Source organism: Catharus ustulatus, chromosome 3 (assembly GCF_009819885.2).
Source record: "Catharus ustulatus isolate bCatUst1 chromosome 3, bCatUst1.pri.v2, whole genome shotgun sequence".
Lineage (NCBI taxonomy): Eukaryota > Metazoa > Chordata > Aves > Passeriformes > Turdidae > Catharus > Catharus ustulatus.
Window position 1 is genome coordinate 99,843,706 of NC_046223.1, and position 17,042 is coordinate 99,860,747.

General features: G+C 37.0%; 1 protein-coding gene across 1 annotated transcript in view; it reads right to left on the reverse strand.

Moving 5' to 3' along the window:
- The window catches only part of PXDN (peroxidasin), an 86,771-nt gene that overhangs the window by 22,499 nt on the left and 47,230 nt on the right, over positions 1-17,042 (reverse strand). The window contains exons 9-16 of the mRNA XM_033055244.1: positions 15,857-16,026; positions 14,747-15,019; positions 13,359-13,475; positions 12,031-12,189; positions 8,184-8,296; positions 7,099-7,255; positions 3,491-3,599; positions 2,892-3,049 (exon numbers count right to left, since the gene is read on the reverse strand). Coding sequence (XP_032911135.1) covers positions 2,892-3,049; positions 3,491-3,599; positions 7,099-7,255; positions 8,184-8,296; positions 12,031-12,189; positions 13,359-13,475; positions 14,747-15,019; positions 15,857-16,026 — 1,256 coding nt within the window. The remainder of the gene's footprint in view (positions 1-2,891; positions 3,050-3,490; positions 3,600-7,098; positions 7,256-8,183; positions 8,297-12,030; positions 12,190-13,358; positions 13,476-14,746; positions 15,020-15,856; positions 16,027-17,042) is intronic.

Below are 17,042 nucleotides of genomic sequence, written 5' to 3' on the forward strand. Positions count from 1 at the left end.
GCTTGAGGGGTTCCCAGCATGATGGCAAACACTCAAAAATATGAACTGAATGCAGTTTTGCAAGAGGTCGGTATTGGTTAATTGCATACAGTTGAGAAATGTTACTTTTAGTCCTGAGCTCAGTCCCAGTGTGCCTGCAAAGACAATGGTCTTCATCTAAAATTCAACACATAATTGGCACAACTAGCTCTCTGACAACTTTCACAATGCAGGGCAATTGCAAATAAACTACCTTAAGCCCAGCCTTGTCTTTGCCTTGAAAGAGACCGGGCTGCCCACAGTTGCCCACCGGGACAGGACCTGTGCTCAGCCAGGGAAGCTGTTTTCTCAGCCCCAAGCTATGAGTACTTTACATGGTTTACAAGTCAAAGCAAAGACATCAAAGTTTTAGTGCTTGCATTAGACAAAGCTGACATGCTCATGCAGACATACAGAAATTATTTTATGGAATATTCCATACTAGGAAAAAGAAAAACAAACCACAGAGCAAAACCTGTAAGTGCCACTGGGTAATTCAGCAAAATACACACTTAGAGGATATAATTGATAGCATATTTAAAATATCCTGGCTACCAGGGCAGTTTAATTCTAAAACTGTGGCAGAAAACATCATCTTTATAATACCACTTTTGTTTAAATGATCATCTTTCATTATGGAGTTCTTTGCTTATGATCATTATTCATTCAAATAAACATTTGTGGTTTTCCTGATTGCCACTCCCACTTCTGCAATCAAGTTGTGAGCAAAACTTGACTGTGAATCTGTTGGGTGGAATGATCTTCATTACTAATCTAAAATAAAAGGCTCAGGTTGTCTCTTTAGAAGTTCAATTGGGATGTGGTATCTCACGATGGATTGGATTTTGTATTTCTGATGCCAGTCCTTAATTACCTCTCCCATTGTGGGCACTAACTTTGCCTCTGCTCTCTTAATAGCTAGGTGCTGGGTATTTCCAGTGCTTAGAAGCTGGCTAGCTCAATTCACACATTGCCTTCTTTTTCAAAGCAAGGAAGATGGTTCATAGGGTCACAGAAATATTGATTATAAGGGACTTCTTATTCAGACCAAGCTCCTGCTTGAAGTAGAGCTGTTTCCAGCACCTGATAGCTGTATAACTGGTCTAGCAGGCTTGAAAATCTGTGAAGTCTGAGATTCCTCCACCTTTCTGCATTAGTTATTCCAGTGCTGCACCGGCCTTCTGGTTCTCCTAACATCTAATATGAACCTCCATTAATGGCCATTCCCCCTGTTGGACAGTCTGGCACTGTGGAGGAGAATTTGGCTCCATAGTCATTCTTTGGGATATTCAGAGGTTTTGCAACAGCAAAAAAAGTCTCTGACTGGCAAACTGTCACATTTCTCAACTGTTCTCAATGCAAAAGTGCTAAATAACACCTTTCATTTGGCTCTGCATTTTGAAATAAAATTAAATAAGGACAAAAATTACTATTAAAACTCAGAGTATTGGGCAATTTAAATGAAAATAGATTTATTTTACTATTCAAGTTTCCATAAAAGCCAGGTTTCTGTGGATTCTGTAGGTTTGAAAAGCAAGATCTGGTTGCAAACAAAATTTACAGTATCACAGAGAGTTGCCTGATTTTGTATTTATTGACTAGTATCCAAAGGCTTTAATGCCTGTTTTTGGTAAACCTTAGGTGTTTCACTATTTTGAATCCTAGTCAAGTAGTTCTCACACATCACATTTTATATATTGCTACTTCTATATACTTTTAGCATTTATATTCAATATTCTTGCATATGCATCTAGTCAGAGAACCAAACCAAACAGGGTGGCTCTTTTAAAACATCAGTCTTCAAAGAATTTTGAGTAAGTTTTTGTGGCAAACAATTAATCACAAATTATCTACTGAGATCTAATAATGAGTAACACGCTCCTTTCACTAGCAAGTATGACAGTACACCACAAAGCTTGCTGCCTTTGGTCTTATAAATACTTGCTAGTTCATGGTCAGCGTTAAAGTTTTCAGAAGTTACACTAAATACTCAATTATAAACATCAAAAAGAATATAATGAGTAAAAGTATTTCCTCTAGATTGTTGGTGTAGTTTTTGGCTATGTCTCAAGTCTCAAAAGTTCTCCTAAAACTCTATCATTATTTCCAAATGCTTCAATCCCACATTTCAAGCTATCCACACATATCTGTACACACATTAGCTGTATGCACTCCAGCTGGACTTCATGAGTTTGACTGCAATCCAATACCTAAAAGGCAGAAACGAAACCTCACTTTTTTTTGCTAGTTATGAAAAATAACAAGAACTGTATTTCTCATTACATCAGGTCAGTGTTAAACAACGCAATTAGTTTCACACTCATTAATATAAGGTAGCAAATAATTGGATATTATTGTGGTACATGCAGAAACCTTGGTTTGTAAGGTACACAAATCCTTCTTGTTATGTCATGTTTTCTCCTTGCCAAGGCATGCTGATATTAAATAGTTTTCTTAAAGAAACAGGAACAAAATACTGCTTATTTTTAATATACAACAGAAAAGTCTGTTCTGCTATGAGACAATGGTCCTAATAAATTAACACACAGAGAATTAACAAATATAACATTACACTAAATTACACACTTCCATTATACTAAGTTCAACCAGCAGAAGAATCAGAAACTGAACTTTTTCCTAATATGTCAGTGTGAGAAAAACACTCCACTTGAAGGGCTCAGAGTTATATAGTGAACAATGTGCAAACCAAGAACAGAATTTGGTACACTTTCGCAAAGTCAAATACTTCAATGATTTCAATGCAATGGTTCTGCAGTTGGGACCAAACCTCAGAAAATTAATGTCTCCTGAAGTGCAATGACTTAAAAAGGCAAACACACATCAAAGCAGAAAAATAAGGAAAGAATACTGACTTGTTCCATTCAGGTCAACCATTAGACCATCTTGTACATGATCTTGAATAAGCTGTAAGGTCCTTTCAAATATTTCCCCAGCTCTTGCTTGCTCAACAGTGTATGGGTCCCTTGGGTATCGAAATAAGGCTAGCAAATCATTTGGAGAACGAGGACGACTGATAGATAATTTGGGAAAAAATCGTAAGTGCACACAGGAGTTACAAGACAACAATAATTTACATAAATCATGTAAATGTTCAGCAATGTGATTAGTACATACCTTGGTTACTCATCTCAAAATGGAAGGCAAACCAAAAAGAAAAGAATTCAATAAAATAATAAAAAATTAAATATTTAGTAGCAATTAAATATTTAGTACCATTTTAATAGACATTATCTCAGCAGAATAATTACTGCAGTGAACAGAGATCACAGCAAGAATGTATAAACAATAGGAATCCTTACATGTTAAACTGTTAGTATTCTCAGAAACAACCAGACACTAACAATGTCTTTTATGTAATAAAATGGTTTCTTGTTTAATAAATCTCGCATTATGTCTAGTATATACAAAACTAATTCTGTCTTCTCAATTTAAAAAAAAAAAAAGGAGATACCTGTCAAACAGATGTGTACGTGTTGAATTTATTGCTCTGTCAACAGTTGCAATTGCTTCCACAATTGATGTTTGTACAAAAGGATCTCCATTTCGGCTGACATTAGGAACTAGAGAAAAAGGAATTCACATGTTATTGAAAAAATGGCCACACACAAAAAGATACTTCCATAAAACAGAGTCTAGACACGACATCATTTCAGTTCTGCCTACATTTCAGTAAACCCTGTTCTTTAAATGTTAGTTCATCCAAATAAAAAAATTCTTAACCATTTTGAAATTCTATCAAGGCATATTAAAGTAGCACAAAATTAATTTAAAAATGGAAGTTAACCTAAGCTTTAAAGTCATCTAGCTTGTAACTCAAAAGCAAGATAAAGTTAACAGAAATGTATAGTGTTTAGTTGTCCTTTAAATAGACCTACAATTTCAAATGATCAGATAAAAAAAATAATTATTATTATTATTTAGGGATTTTTCTCATGTATTATCAGGTTTTAGGTGTTGGTATCAAGAGTCTGACCTATACCCATGGAAATCAATGCATATTTCCCCTTTGATTTCAGCTAGTTCTGAATTAGTATTGAATGGAATTAAAGAACTTAAAGAGCTTACAGGAATGCACTGCAAGAGGCGTATAACGAACAAAATTCACATAATTGGATGAACATAAATTAACATTGTTCTTCTCCTGATCTTAGTATAATAAGCAACACAGATTAACTTTAAAGGACAGTAATTTTTTTTTTAAATTTAGATCACTACTTTGTTTTCTACTTTAAAACTATCTTTTAATACTAGGTTAAAACTCACATGCTTAAATGCTATTTAACAACTGTACACAACACTGGAAATTCAATAATGCATAGGTCTTTTTATGCAATGCTTAGCTGCAGCTGGATGTTTGTACAAACTAAGTAGGACTAATAACCTTCCTTTCAGTCTAAACTAAAAACTACCAGATCCAGGGGCAACAGCTAACAATTTCCAGAGTATGTTTAGATTGGAGAAGTCACACAGGAAGAAGGGTAAAGTAGGGAAAAAGTCCAAAGCAAATATACTGGAATTAAATCAGCAGATGTACAAAATCATCTGACATAAAAACTGTTGTTTAAAAGCTTTTCATGACTTCTTTTTTTTTTTTTCCCTAGGCAACTTTTCATTATTCCTTCCTAAGTGGCAGCTTAAATCGTGTCTACATGAGTTTCATAGTCTAGACCCACTTAATCAAACTTAACCCTCTATACCATCAAATAAAACAGTCCCTGGAACTCTATAGCTGCAGAAAAAGCCCCTTTCTCTGCCCTGAGGCCAGTCTCAGGCTTTTGGCAATATATTCCCAGCGTCCAAAATCAGCTGACCCTTTCCACACGGCCTGAGGGCAATAGCCCCTGATCCATCCTAATCACCAACTGCCCTTGCTTGACAGTTTCATTTTCAATAGCAAGTATACAGAAACACTATCAGGTAAACTACTTATTTTAGGAAAAAATGTCATTTATATGTCTAAATTTTAAATTTTAGTTGCTTCAGAGTGTTTGTGTGCCTTGAATAAGCTGAACAGTGCAAAATTTCAGTCTGTAGAAATCCAGTGGCTGGTTACCTTCCTTAGTGCTGTCTACATTAGATGTAAACTTGGTGCTTACTTGCAGGGCTATCTTTCTGATTAACAGTATACATGGGTAGAATTATAAACCTTGGTCAGATGTTAACTATTCTGTACTTGATTTTTGCTTGGACTGTTTATTGCTAGCAGTTCTTTTTTTAGACAGATAAATGTTAGAGGTTAAAACTCCTTGTAAGAGTCTCCCACAATACTTTTTTTCAAATATGAGCAGGGAGGGGGAATGACTTTTACAAAAAAATGGAAAAGGACAGAAGAAAACGGCTAAAGAAATGCATCTTTAAAATGTTATCCAACACAGCCAGTAAAACCTGTTCCCAACTTCTATACACTTGCCTTTATTGAGTCTCAATCTTAGGAAAGTGTTTTGATTTAGAAACATTCATAAACATCGCCCTGTTTAAAAGAAATGATGACATGCAAGTTTTTAGGCATTTCTGTCTGTGCCATTAAATACTGTCCATACAGCAATTAACCAATACTTATAATCTGTCCACTTGTCCTCCTTGTTCCTCTGATGGCAACAGTTTTCAAAGCAGCCATAGCAAAACAGCATCTCATATCCCACTAGTTCTGAAGGAGAAATTTCATTTACAGTTTCAGATGGAATGCAGATTAATTAAGTGTAGTTTCACTAATTTTAGACTTGTTTATGCTACAGATAAGAAGAAATTACCCACATTACAATTATTTACTGCAAATTAGCAAATAAGAAGTTCTGTAATTTGCTGATTTCAGCAGATGAGAATGATCAATTTACACCTGTACTAAGTGAATGAAACTCATTTCCACTGGGGTTTTATTTCAACTCATGGTTTCATTTTGCAGCACTCTTAGTGACTTGAGAACTAACTAATCTTTCCTAAACAAAAACGGTTTTTTGCTATGCATCTCCAGAATAGCCAGATTAACTGATTTTCATAACCTTCTTTCCTTTGCTGACTTGATATATGTAGATGGAAACTCATTACTGAATGACTCCTAGCCCTACAATTTTTCTATCCTGAATAATGTTTACAGATTAAAGAAATATTTTTCATAGTAAAAAGTATAGATTAAAAGTCTACTAAAAGCAACCTAATACAGGTAAGATCATAGTTTTATTGATACCATTTGATTGATACCATGGCAAGTAATACATTAGAAATGTCACTGATATATCTTCATCAATTTAGTAAACAAAACACAGAACATCCCAAATAACACTGGGAAACAATATCTAATATATTGAAGACATCTTCATACCAAAATACCAAAGAAATCACCATTCTATACTAATTTTTTGAAGATACAAAAATATTGTCTTATATTCCCTACTGAAAGACAGAAATCATACTATTTTCTTTTATTTTCTATCAAAATTAAACTGAAAAATCAGTATATTTAGTCAATAAGCCAGAAAAGTACTATGGTCAATCTTTGCAGCAAAGTTATTTCCTTAGCCTCTTTTGCTGCTTTATTGCCATTTATTACATAGAAATAATTGGTAACTATTATTTGCCATTATTACTTTCAAATAATTAGAACAAGATTAAATATTCTCCTTTCTTAGTTTTCTCTTTAGCTTCTTAAGGTCTGTATGACTTTCCTGAACTGTTTTGCAATACTTGCAGCCTAATTTTCAATGAGTGCTGTAAGTGTCCCTTTGAAGATACAAAAGACTTTCGTCAAGTTATTACTAAAAATTAGACTGGGTATTTGTCTAGCAAATTCTAAAAGCTCTAAGTAATATCTCAAGAAGAAAGTTGAGAGATTAACTTTAGGTCAAAGCACAGCTGGTTTTGGAGCTTAACACATAGAGATATTCCTATTATGACATTACCATCTCACTAAAAGACAGTGAAAAAAAGAAAGAATAATGGTAGAAAAATAAAAATATTAATAAAATTACTAATTTAGTATTTTGGCAGCTTTATTTTCATCTTACATGTTAGACGCTTGGGACAAAACTAATAATTCAAGTCATACTCAGTCATGTGGCTTACCATTCACACTAAGCACCATACTAACAGAGGAGTATCCTATGGTGTTCCGGGCAACGCATTCATAGCGACCTTCATCGGCTGTGCCAACATCACGAATGGTGAGAAATCCCTCTGGACTAACATGGAATTTTCCGCTCTCAGTAACCTGTACTCCGTCCTGCAGGAAAGCCCAAAGATTACTTATTCGAAACACACTTGTTTTCATACCTGATATTTGTCATCTTTTTCTCTCCTGCTTTAATGTTTTATTTTGTATTTCTATTTCGCACACCAAGTTCACAATCAGATTGATTTACATAAGCTTATATAGAAAAGTCAAGTGTACTTCTAAATTGTACAGGGTATTTCTTTACTTCTAAAAGTACTCATTATAATAAAGTATTTTAATAGGCTTTCACCATGACCCAAAAATAAGGTAGCACCATTTGGGAACATACATATTTTATTCTTCTCATAATTAACCAACTGAAATAGATCTCAAAAGCTTTACGTATATCAGTTCTTCATGTTCTTCATTTAGAAGCTATTTAAGGTCCATTAAAGTAAATTTCTAATTGAAGAGAAGAATATAATCAGAAAAACTGAATATTAACATCAGCAACTCATTAATTCACTGGTAACTCTGCTAATACTCTATAGTTTGATATAGCAATTATTACATCAATGGAAATCAAAGCCACAAAGAGGTTACCAAGAAGTTACCAAAGCCTGTCCTGGCTGGTCTCAAACTAGAAGTAGCAAATGCAGCATTTCTTATTGTTTTATAACTATAATATCATTGAAAGCGTGGATATTAGTAGGATATTCACACAGAATTGTCATTAAATACAGACCTATTAAGACATACATTATGAATTTTAGTTGGTCTGCACAATAATTTGTGTAACTACTATGCATATTTATTTATATAAAATTCAGGTTTAGTATCTATATACATGCTCCGTATTAAATACTTACTGATTGGACTTCAGGTAATGATTTCAGACACCACAGGAAGCAATAATTTCACAATCTGTACTTTCAATAATTAATTATGAAGAGATGGAAAGGCCATTGCCTTTCTGCAATTACTGAATATGTAGTACCTTATTCCATGTAATGACTGGCTCCGGCTCTCCTTGAGCACTGCATGGGATCTGCACATTTGTGCCAACCTCCACTGTCATGTCACTGGGAACACTGGCAAATACAGGAGTCACTAAAAAAGCCAAAGGATGCACTGATAAAGTATGAAATACAACTTGTGCAAAAGACAATCAAAAAACAGGTCATCACTGTTTTTATCAGTTACTGAATATTTTTTAATCTATTACACAATTCTATCTGCAGTCTTTTAGTTGCTTATAGTTTCATTTTAGGGATCAAATTCCTTTCTCCTTGAAGAAACTAGCTGCCCATGGTGTGAATGTACATTCTTTGCTGGATAGTCAGGCCCAGAGACAGTGAACGGAGTTACAGTAAATTCACGATTACAAGCTGCACTGACTATAAGCCACATATCCGGGTGCTGGCAAACATTTCGTTCTTTGTCCATACACAAGCCGCACCCAATTATAAGCCGCTCTGTCGTTCGCGAGGATCTGCGTGCAACAAAGTTGCCAAATAGTAACAGAATTGCAGCATGGCGGGGTTTACTGGTGCGGCTCGGGTTGTGAGGGCTCGGGGCTGCCGATGGGGCAGCTCGGCGCTGCTGCTCGGCGGGGCCACTTGGGGCTGGCCGCCGCCGCTGGGCTCGCTCGCCCCGGCCCGGCACTGCGCCGCGGTGGCAGCGGGGCACGGAGCCCACCAGCACGCGTGGCGGTGGTGGGAGGTGGGGATGGAGCCCGCTGGCACCCACGGTAGCGGCGGTAGGCGGGGGACGGGAGCCCCCCACCGCCCCCCGGGCCGCGGGGCCAGCAGGAGGGAGCCCCCTGCCTCTACTCCGGGCCACGCTGCCTGAAGGAGGGAGTCCCCTGCCTCCCCATCCTTGTGCTGCCAGTCGGCACTGAGCTGGCTCCACCTGCCACGAAACAGAGTAACCAATTTCTAACAATTGCACAATGCTGGGTTCTACCGTCAGATACTCGACTTGGCACCTCGGTTTGCACTTCTGGGGTTGGAAATGTCAGAAAATTATTCACATATTAACCGCTCCTGAGTGTAAGCCGCATTTACGGTGTGGGAGCAAAACTTTAGTCAAAACGATGTGGCTTGTAATCGTGAAATTACTGTACATCCAGTTGGTGGCCAGTCACAAGTGGTGTTCCCCAGGGTTCATTACTGGTGCCAGTCCTGTTTAATATTGTCATCAATAACCTGGATGACAGGATCAAGTGAACCCTAAGCAAGGTCACAGACAACACCACGATGGGTGGGAGTGTTGATCTGCTGGAGAGTAGAAAGGCTCTGCAGAGGGAGCTGGGCAGGCTGAATGGAAGGGCTGAGGCCAATTGTATGAGGGACAAAAAGGCCAAGAGCCAGGTCCTGCCCTTGGATCACAGTCAGCCCCTGCAGCGCTGCAGGATGGGCACACAGTGTCTGGAAAGCTGCCCAGTGGAAAAAGACCTGGGGGTGCTGGCTGACAGCAGCTGAACATGAGCCAGCAGTTGGCCAAGATGGTCAATGGTATCCTAGCCTGGATCAGCAATGGTGTGGCCAGCAGGAGCAGGGCAGGGATTGTCCCCTGTGCTCAGCACTGGTTATGCCACACCTCGAGTCTGTGTCCAGTTCTGGGCCCCTCACTACAAGAAAGATACTGAGGGGCTGGAGCGTGTCCAGAGAAGGGCTGGTAACAAGTGTGAGGACAAGAAGAAATGGCCTTAAGTTGCACCAGAGGAGGTTTAGATTAAATATAGGGAACAATTTTTGCAATAGAAAGGGCTGTCAAGCACTGGAACAGACTGTCCAGGGAAGCTGTAGAATCACCATCCCTGGAAATGTTCAAAAAATGTGTAGATAAGGCACTTAATGACATGGTTTAATGGTGAACATGGCTGTAGTGCTACATTGACAGTTGGACTTGATGAAAGGTCTTTTCTAACCTTAACAATTCTATTACCTTATTCCTGATGTCTGCTTAATTTCTAAAATAATAGACTAGTAGTTGTCAAAGCCACTTAAGTTCCATGAATTTAAAGTTCTGAAAAATATTTCTGTTAATAGTTCAATCTTTACAAAGTCTTCAGATTGAATATTGCATTAACTTGTCTTCTCTTTTTCTTTTGTTTTAATTCTTTTAAATAACAACAGCTGCAATTTCTTAGATGACAAAAGCAAAACCGTCCACAGATCACTGAACTGAGTCTCTCAGCCTGATTTGCTGAGGCACTGAGTCTTGAGAGAGCTTCTCTCTCCGTGACACCTATGAGCCTCGGACCGTAAAACATAAAAAAATCACCTTCACTTCTAAGGACAGAGTACACTATTACCTAAATCCACTATGAATACAATTAATGTGTTTTTAAACTCTAATTTTATTCAAATCCAGATTGATGCCCGGCTCTCAGATATCATCACGAGAAGCACATACAAGTTTATGAAGACATTAAGAATTCTATTCCTGCTGTAACATATACTGCTATGTTACTGATTTCATGATACTGATATCTAGGGGAGAGTGAGAGAGGGTGGAGGGCTATGCTTTAGAGAAAAGTATTTGGCTCCACTGCAGTCACTTATACTACCAACCAAATGTGGCTCTACTGTTAAACTGTACAGAAACCAGTTCAAATAAGGCATCCAGAGGCAGGTATCCAGCACTGGGAGGTGAGAGAGTCTGGCTCTGTGGATGTGAGCTGAGCCATGCCAGGAAACAGACCTGGACCATTAATCTGCACTCATTAACACTGACTTAACCACAGTGACCAATGACTAGACAATCCTCAGATGAACAGTCCTTTTGTTAGAAGCCCAGAAGAAAAAAAATTCTCTTCTTGCACGATTGAAAACAACACTGCAAATAATCTATGAAGAGCTCCAATTTCAGGCTACACATTCAGCCTTCAATCTTGTATTTACCATCTTTTGGTGACTAATTTTTGTAACCTGAGCTGCACAAGAATTGTTTTATTAAACTTTACTCAAGTCCAGTGAAATTGAACACAGCTGGAAAGCTATAAAACTTTTTTAAATGGATACTTGATTGATATCATTTTAATCAACATTTTATATAGGTTAAAAAAATCATCTAGTTTTTGACAAATCCATCTCCTAATACTACTCTTAACTAAGAAAAATCAACCGAATTTTTTTCTGGTAAACTTCTAATCTCATTTGAGTATCTTACTAATATACAGTTTTAAATTAGGTCAGTAAAAAGAAATGCTTTGAATTACATGTTTCATCTCCTTAAATTCAGTTAAGCATCAAAGTATGTAAATAAATTATGAATGGTATCATGATTATAATTTATCCTAGAATAACTTAGAATTTAATTGAAAAAAAACATAAAAATGGAGTTTGGAGTAGGTGTTTTAGGACTTTCTTTTGTGTCAGTTTATTTTCAGTACAAGGAATGACTTTTCTTGGTGAGTTTCATTCTGCTTCTGTAAAATAAAGTGTTCTGCTTCTGGACATGAAACATTATGTTAATAACACCATTTAACTAACATCATAGAGCCTTATTGGAAACTAGACTTTTCACAAAATAAAATATTTTCCAAAGCATAGGAATACTGTCATCGTCAAAGTAAATCTCTACTTTTTACCAAAAAACCAAAAATTAAATCAGATAAACCTCTTTCTCGGGAGACTGACTGCTCTAAAGGCACAATACCCTTTGCAAATACTGGTAGGTATCCAGACGTTTTATTTATTGCAAACCACCTGGAATCTAAAAGGAGATACACTCAGAGACAATTATACATGGTGCATTTTAGAGTAAGCTTAAATATTTCTCTTTTTTCTCTTTTCTTTTTTTCTTTTTTCTTCCCAGCAGCTGTGCATGGGCCGTACCTCTAGGCTGCACAGTCAGGTACACAACGATCCGCTGAGATCCAATGATGTTAACAGCCTGGCATTCATACTGCCCCTGGTCGTGCAGAGCAACCCTGGAAATCCTCAGCGTTCCAGAGGATAGAACCAAGTGTCTTCTGTCAACTGACAGCTGGCCTCCTGAAACACACAACATCATTTGCTCTTTAGAGCACCTTATAGTCCCAAAGTCCCTTTGTGTCAGAAAAAGGGAAACCCAGGTTTTAAATTTGATAAAACACTGAAAAATATTAAAGTTTCTCAAAAACAAAACAAACAAGAAAAAAAAGTTTGAAACTTTACTTCAAAGAAGATAAACATGAAAAGCAATCAAATTATACATATGCACACGATCACAATTCTGATCTCTGTATGTGATAGAAATAAATATTTTCATGTAAGGAGCATGCTAAGACATTAAAATGAGAAGGTATAAAAACACTAACGTGTTACTGTTCATGTCATATTATTGTCATGTGTGTAACACACAATTTCTCTCATTTGCCTAGGCCTAGATAATCCACAGAAAATTACACATGGCCCTGAAAAAATGGAATATAAGACCAATGAACCCTCCCTTTCTGGACATTTCATTTGATTGGAGTAGTCCAAGTAGAAGGAGAAAAGGGATGTTATCAGCATCAAAATGATTAACAGTTTGTTAAGAATCTGCTTTATGTACCATAATTTACAATGCCCTAGGAGTTATTGAGCCTGCTAGAGATTTTTCACTTGAATCAACCAGAATTCTTGCTCGTTCATAAAACATCCACTACAGTATTTCTTCCTGCTGGATTTGGCTTAATGCCTTTAGAGCCATAGATTGATAAAGCAGTCAGCAGAGTGTACCCCGTTTGTTTCTGTCAATGTGCATTAAGTGACAGAGATGCTGGTACACTGATGTCAGTTACAGGCTGGACTGTCCTGGTTTCTGAAGAGAGCACATCCCACCTAATTTCAGACCTCCAGTTAATGACAGCCATCTCCATTTTTTCTGCAGTACAACAACAGTGATACATACTGCTACATGTAATTTGCCTCATATTTCTTAAACATTTAATATTAAGAATCTATTATGGACACATATATTTTAGTGATTCTTTTTTAGTTAATGATGAAAAATGTTTGGACAGATGGGTTATGTGGGAAATCTTGCCTTTCCCAGCTTAAGGAAAAAGAGATGAATTCTGCTTCCTTCAGAGACTGAAGCATCTAAACAAATACATGCAGTTCCTTTTAATAAAGAAGTGATTCCAATATGACTGCTAAACTATCCTAGTAGTTTGAAATTAAGAATGGAACACACTTACCTCCTTTAGTCCAGGCAATAACAGGCTGGGGATAACCTTGTGCTTCACAAGGGAAGTCAACGGTTTGTCCCTCAATCACGGTTTTGTCTTGTGGAGTGACAGTAAACTGAGGTAGAGCTACAAAAGAGGAAATAAAGCCATTAAAGAAAAACAAAAAAAAAAAAAGACAAAAATGCATTACTAAATTGCATACTACTTCCTGTGTAAGTTGGAATAGTTCGTATTGGTGAGAAGAGAGATGATGATGGAATTATTTCATATTGTGACCCCTAGGGAGAAGAGAGTTAGGGCAGCCACTTGTGCAAAAGGAACATCTCTCTCACAGCCTGGCCCTGATGCCAGTGAAGGCATGTGGAATCTTCTGTCTCAGATCCAAAATAAGAGGTACAGTAAGACTTGTAGAATCAAACATAGAGCCTTCCCTGGATTAAAAACACTATCTTCTCTTTCTCTCTAATCTTCCCAGTTAAATTCTGAAGAAAATGTAAAGTAACCAAAACCAGATTGAGCTGGTGTTTTCTTCCATGAAAGCAATGAGTGGAGCATGGGTCAGATTCTGCAGTAGCACTGTGCACTACCAGTGGGAGAAATATTTGTTCAGCTCTCAAAACACAATTATCCACTGGTAAATAATAAATGAACAAACCATACAGACAAGATGTTTTGTATAGCTTTAGAACTCATTAAGAAGGCATTTTCAATCTCAACTGTTTGCCAACTAAAGATTTTAACATAAGAACAGAAGCAAACATATTTAAAGGTTACTTAAAGTATTTTGGAAACAAAAGTTCCAGCACAAAAGTGTTTGCAAAAACAATTATCTACATATACAGGAGATTTTTGATACTTTTTCTCAAATACTTTATAATTACACTATTGACATACAATATCAACATTATTGCCAACACAAGTTAGAGTACTTTGACTTTTGGTTTGCAGAAAAGCTGTGCTAATGCCTCAGCTGGCAGAATGACCTTTTCTATCAAACTCATCCACTGAAGTGTCTACAAAAGAAAGTGGCACAGACGTGTATTCAAAACTCCATTTCTAGTTTTCCAGGCACAAATTCTAATCTTTAGCATTGCTGCCTGTTACAGAAAATATTTAATCATTCAAATATTTGATGCCGCTTGGTTGTTCCTCCATGCAAACAAAATATAATAAAATAACATTTGAAGACATTCAACTTCTGATAATAATCAATGAAATGTAATCTTCAGGGAAATAGTATATAATATCTTACTCTGTGTGAAATGTATAGCAACTTCCCTATGAACCAGGATAGTGCAATTAGAAGTAAAACCTCTCATGTTTTTAGTTTGGCTCTGTCAACTCAGAAGAAAAGGCAAATGCACACAATTTCAAGCTCCTAGTTTAACATTATTTACCTTGGACTATGATGTATGCAGTCGCGTGGATGTTATCTATGCTGTTAGTTGCAAAACAGGTGTACTCGCCACTGTCCTCCTGTTTTACATTTTGGATATAAAGTCCTCCTGAAGGAGTTATTGTCACACGAGGGTCATTGGGTAGAGGGGTTCTGTCGCCTTTGGTCCAGGTAATTCGTGGCTGAGGGTGCCCGGTGGCACTGCACTCCAAGGTAACGCTCTCTCCAACCAGTACTTCGGTGTTTTGTGGGTGAATCACAAAACTTGGCCGGGCTGTGAGAAAACAGCAATGTCTAAATGCAGCTTTTAGCTTGCACAGCTCTAATTTAGACAAATATAGTCTGTAACTGGGGACACCTGGAGGGCGGCGGGGGGGTTTAATAGCTGTGTTCCAAAATACCTCTAATCTCGGTGCAAACTCTGCCTTGCTTTAAGTCTAATCTAACTGCAGACATCAATAGCTAAAAATAAAAGTTGATAATTGCTCTGATGTTTTTTTTCTCAACTCCCATTAAAACAATTTTCAAACATTTTGCTCTCCCATGCTGATCTTTATAAAGGTCTCTTCAGAGGCATGGACACTGAGACCAAGTACATGAGTAATTTGCAGTGACATTTTAAGTTTACCTGATGCTGTGTGTCAAAACAAAATGTTCCCACAGCAAAGTCTGTGTTTCAAAAACATTACAGTCCTGGACAGGAATTCAGTCCTTACAAACATGAGGCCTTGGCTAGACAGAGCTAAAAGGTTCTTGAGCAAGGAGGGCTGCACAGGGTGTGCCGACACTTCCATGCATGGCCTGCTCAGCAGCTTGTGGTTTTTGGTATTCAGAAAGAACATTACTGCATGGAGCAATGTTGGAATTTAAAGCCTCTTTTCAAAACCCTTCTACAGCCTATGAGACTATTATTAAAATTGCATACTAGAAGTAACATATTACTTAACCATCTGAGTTGCATTTTTATTCTAGAGATATTATAGAGTCATGATCTAGTTCTCAAGATACCCAAGCCAAACATGTCAAGCACCAAAGCATTGTACTTTTTAGTACTCTTATTATCAAAACAACTCTGTATCTGAATGCAAAATTCAGGCTTAATATTCTTTACCTGGTGACTCAAAGTATCTAAGAGTAACTTCCTGAGTTTTCACTTCTCCAGCCACATTTTTTGCCATGCATTGGTAAATGCCTTGGTCTGTTTCTTGAGTATTCTGAATCATCAACGTGCCATCATCTAGCAAGTTTAGACGGGAATCTTCTTTCATACTGAGCTCATTACTGAGAAGAAAAGGATCTGCTAGAGTTAAACCTTTAAATCACCAGTGCAGAAAACTGCCAAATAATAAAACCCAGGAGATAAATGACCCAAAATAACTTATGGGGGGAAAATGTTTTACATTGTTAAAAATAATGGAACCTTAAATTTTCTCCTAAAGAGAAGCGGAAAAACTAATCATGAAACTATTTTGTTTATGCAACTAATGAATCTTCAAAATGAAACATTACAATAATTTTAAAAGGAAAAGCTTACAAGGAAAAAGCAGTGAACAAATACACATACCTGGTCTTTAAAAGGTTGTTCTAATTGGGAAAAAAATTAAAACTGTTTCCACTGAAAGTATGTCATGCAAGTTCAATATTCATGACACTTTCTACTAGGAGAGAGGTTCGTTGCTATAAAACCATCTTTGTGACAACCTCTGCCTGGATTGTTCAAGCAGCACTAATGAAATTGGTTATATTTTGTACTGGTTTAAAATATAATTTAAGGTTAAGTCTTCAGGTTAGGTCATGAATGAGTTTCTGTGATGTAACCTAAGAAGTCTTAAGAGGTTTTATTAAAGGAACTGTTTCTCAGTTCACCCCTCACTACATGATAAAGAAAGCACAGAGGAGGGATGAAATCACGACTCTCATGTAGAAAACCCAGCCTACTGATCTATTCAACGTGCTGCTCAACAGGTTGATGGCTTTTGACTGAAACCTTGCCATATTCAACTAGCTTGCAAAGAGTTTTGGTCTCATTCATGCAGTCAGTAAATGTGCCAGAATCAACAATCCCTCACCCCAAGCTCAAGTTTCTTCTTAAAACTCGTATGTGTATTCTGAATATGTTTTCTTTGTGCATTATAAATACATGAGCCAGAAAAAAATTTAAAGAAATAATTATAACATTCAAATTCAAGGCTCTGTTTTTTACATACTCCATAAATTTTTTACCTTTACTGAACGAGGGGTTCTCACTGACATCAGCAGAAAGATACAGAACCAGAACTCTAAGCCATACCATTTCA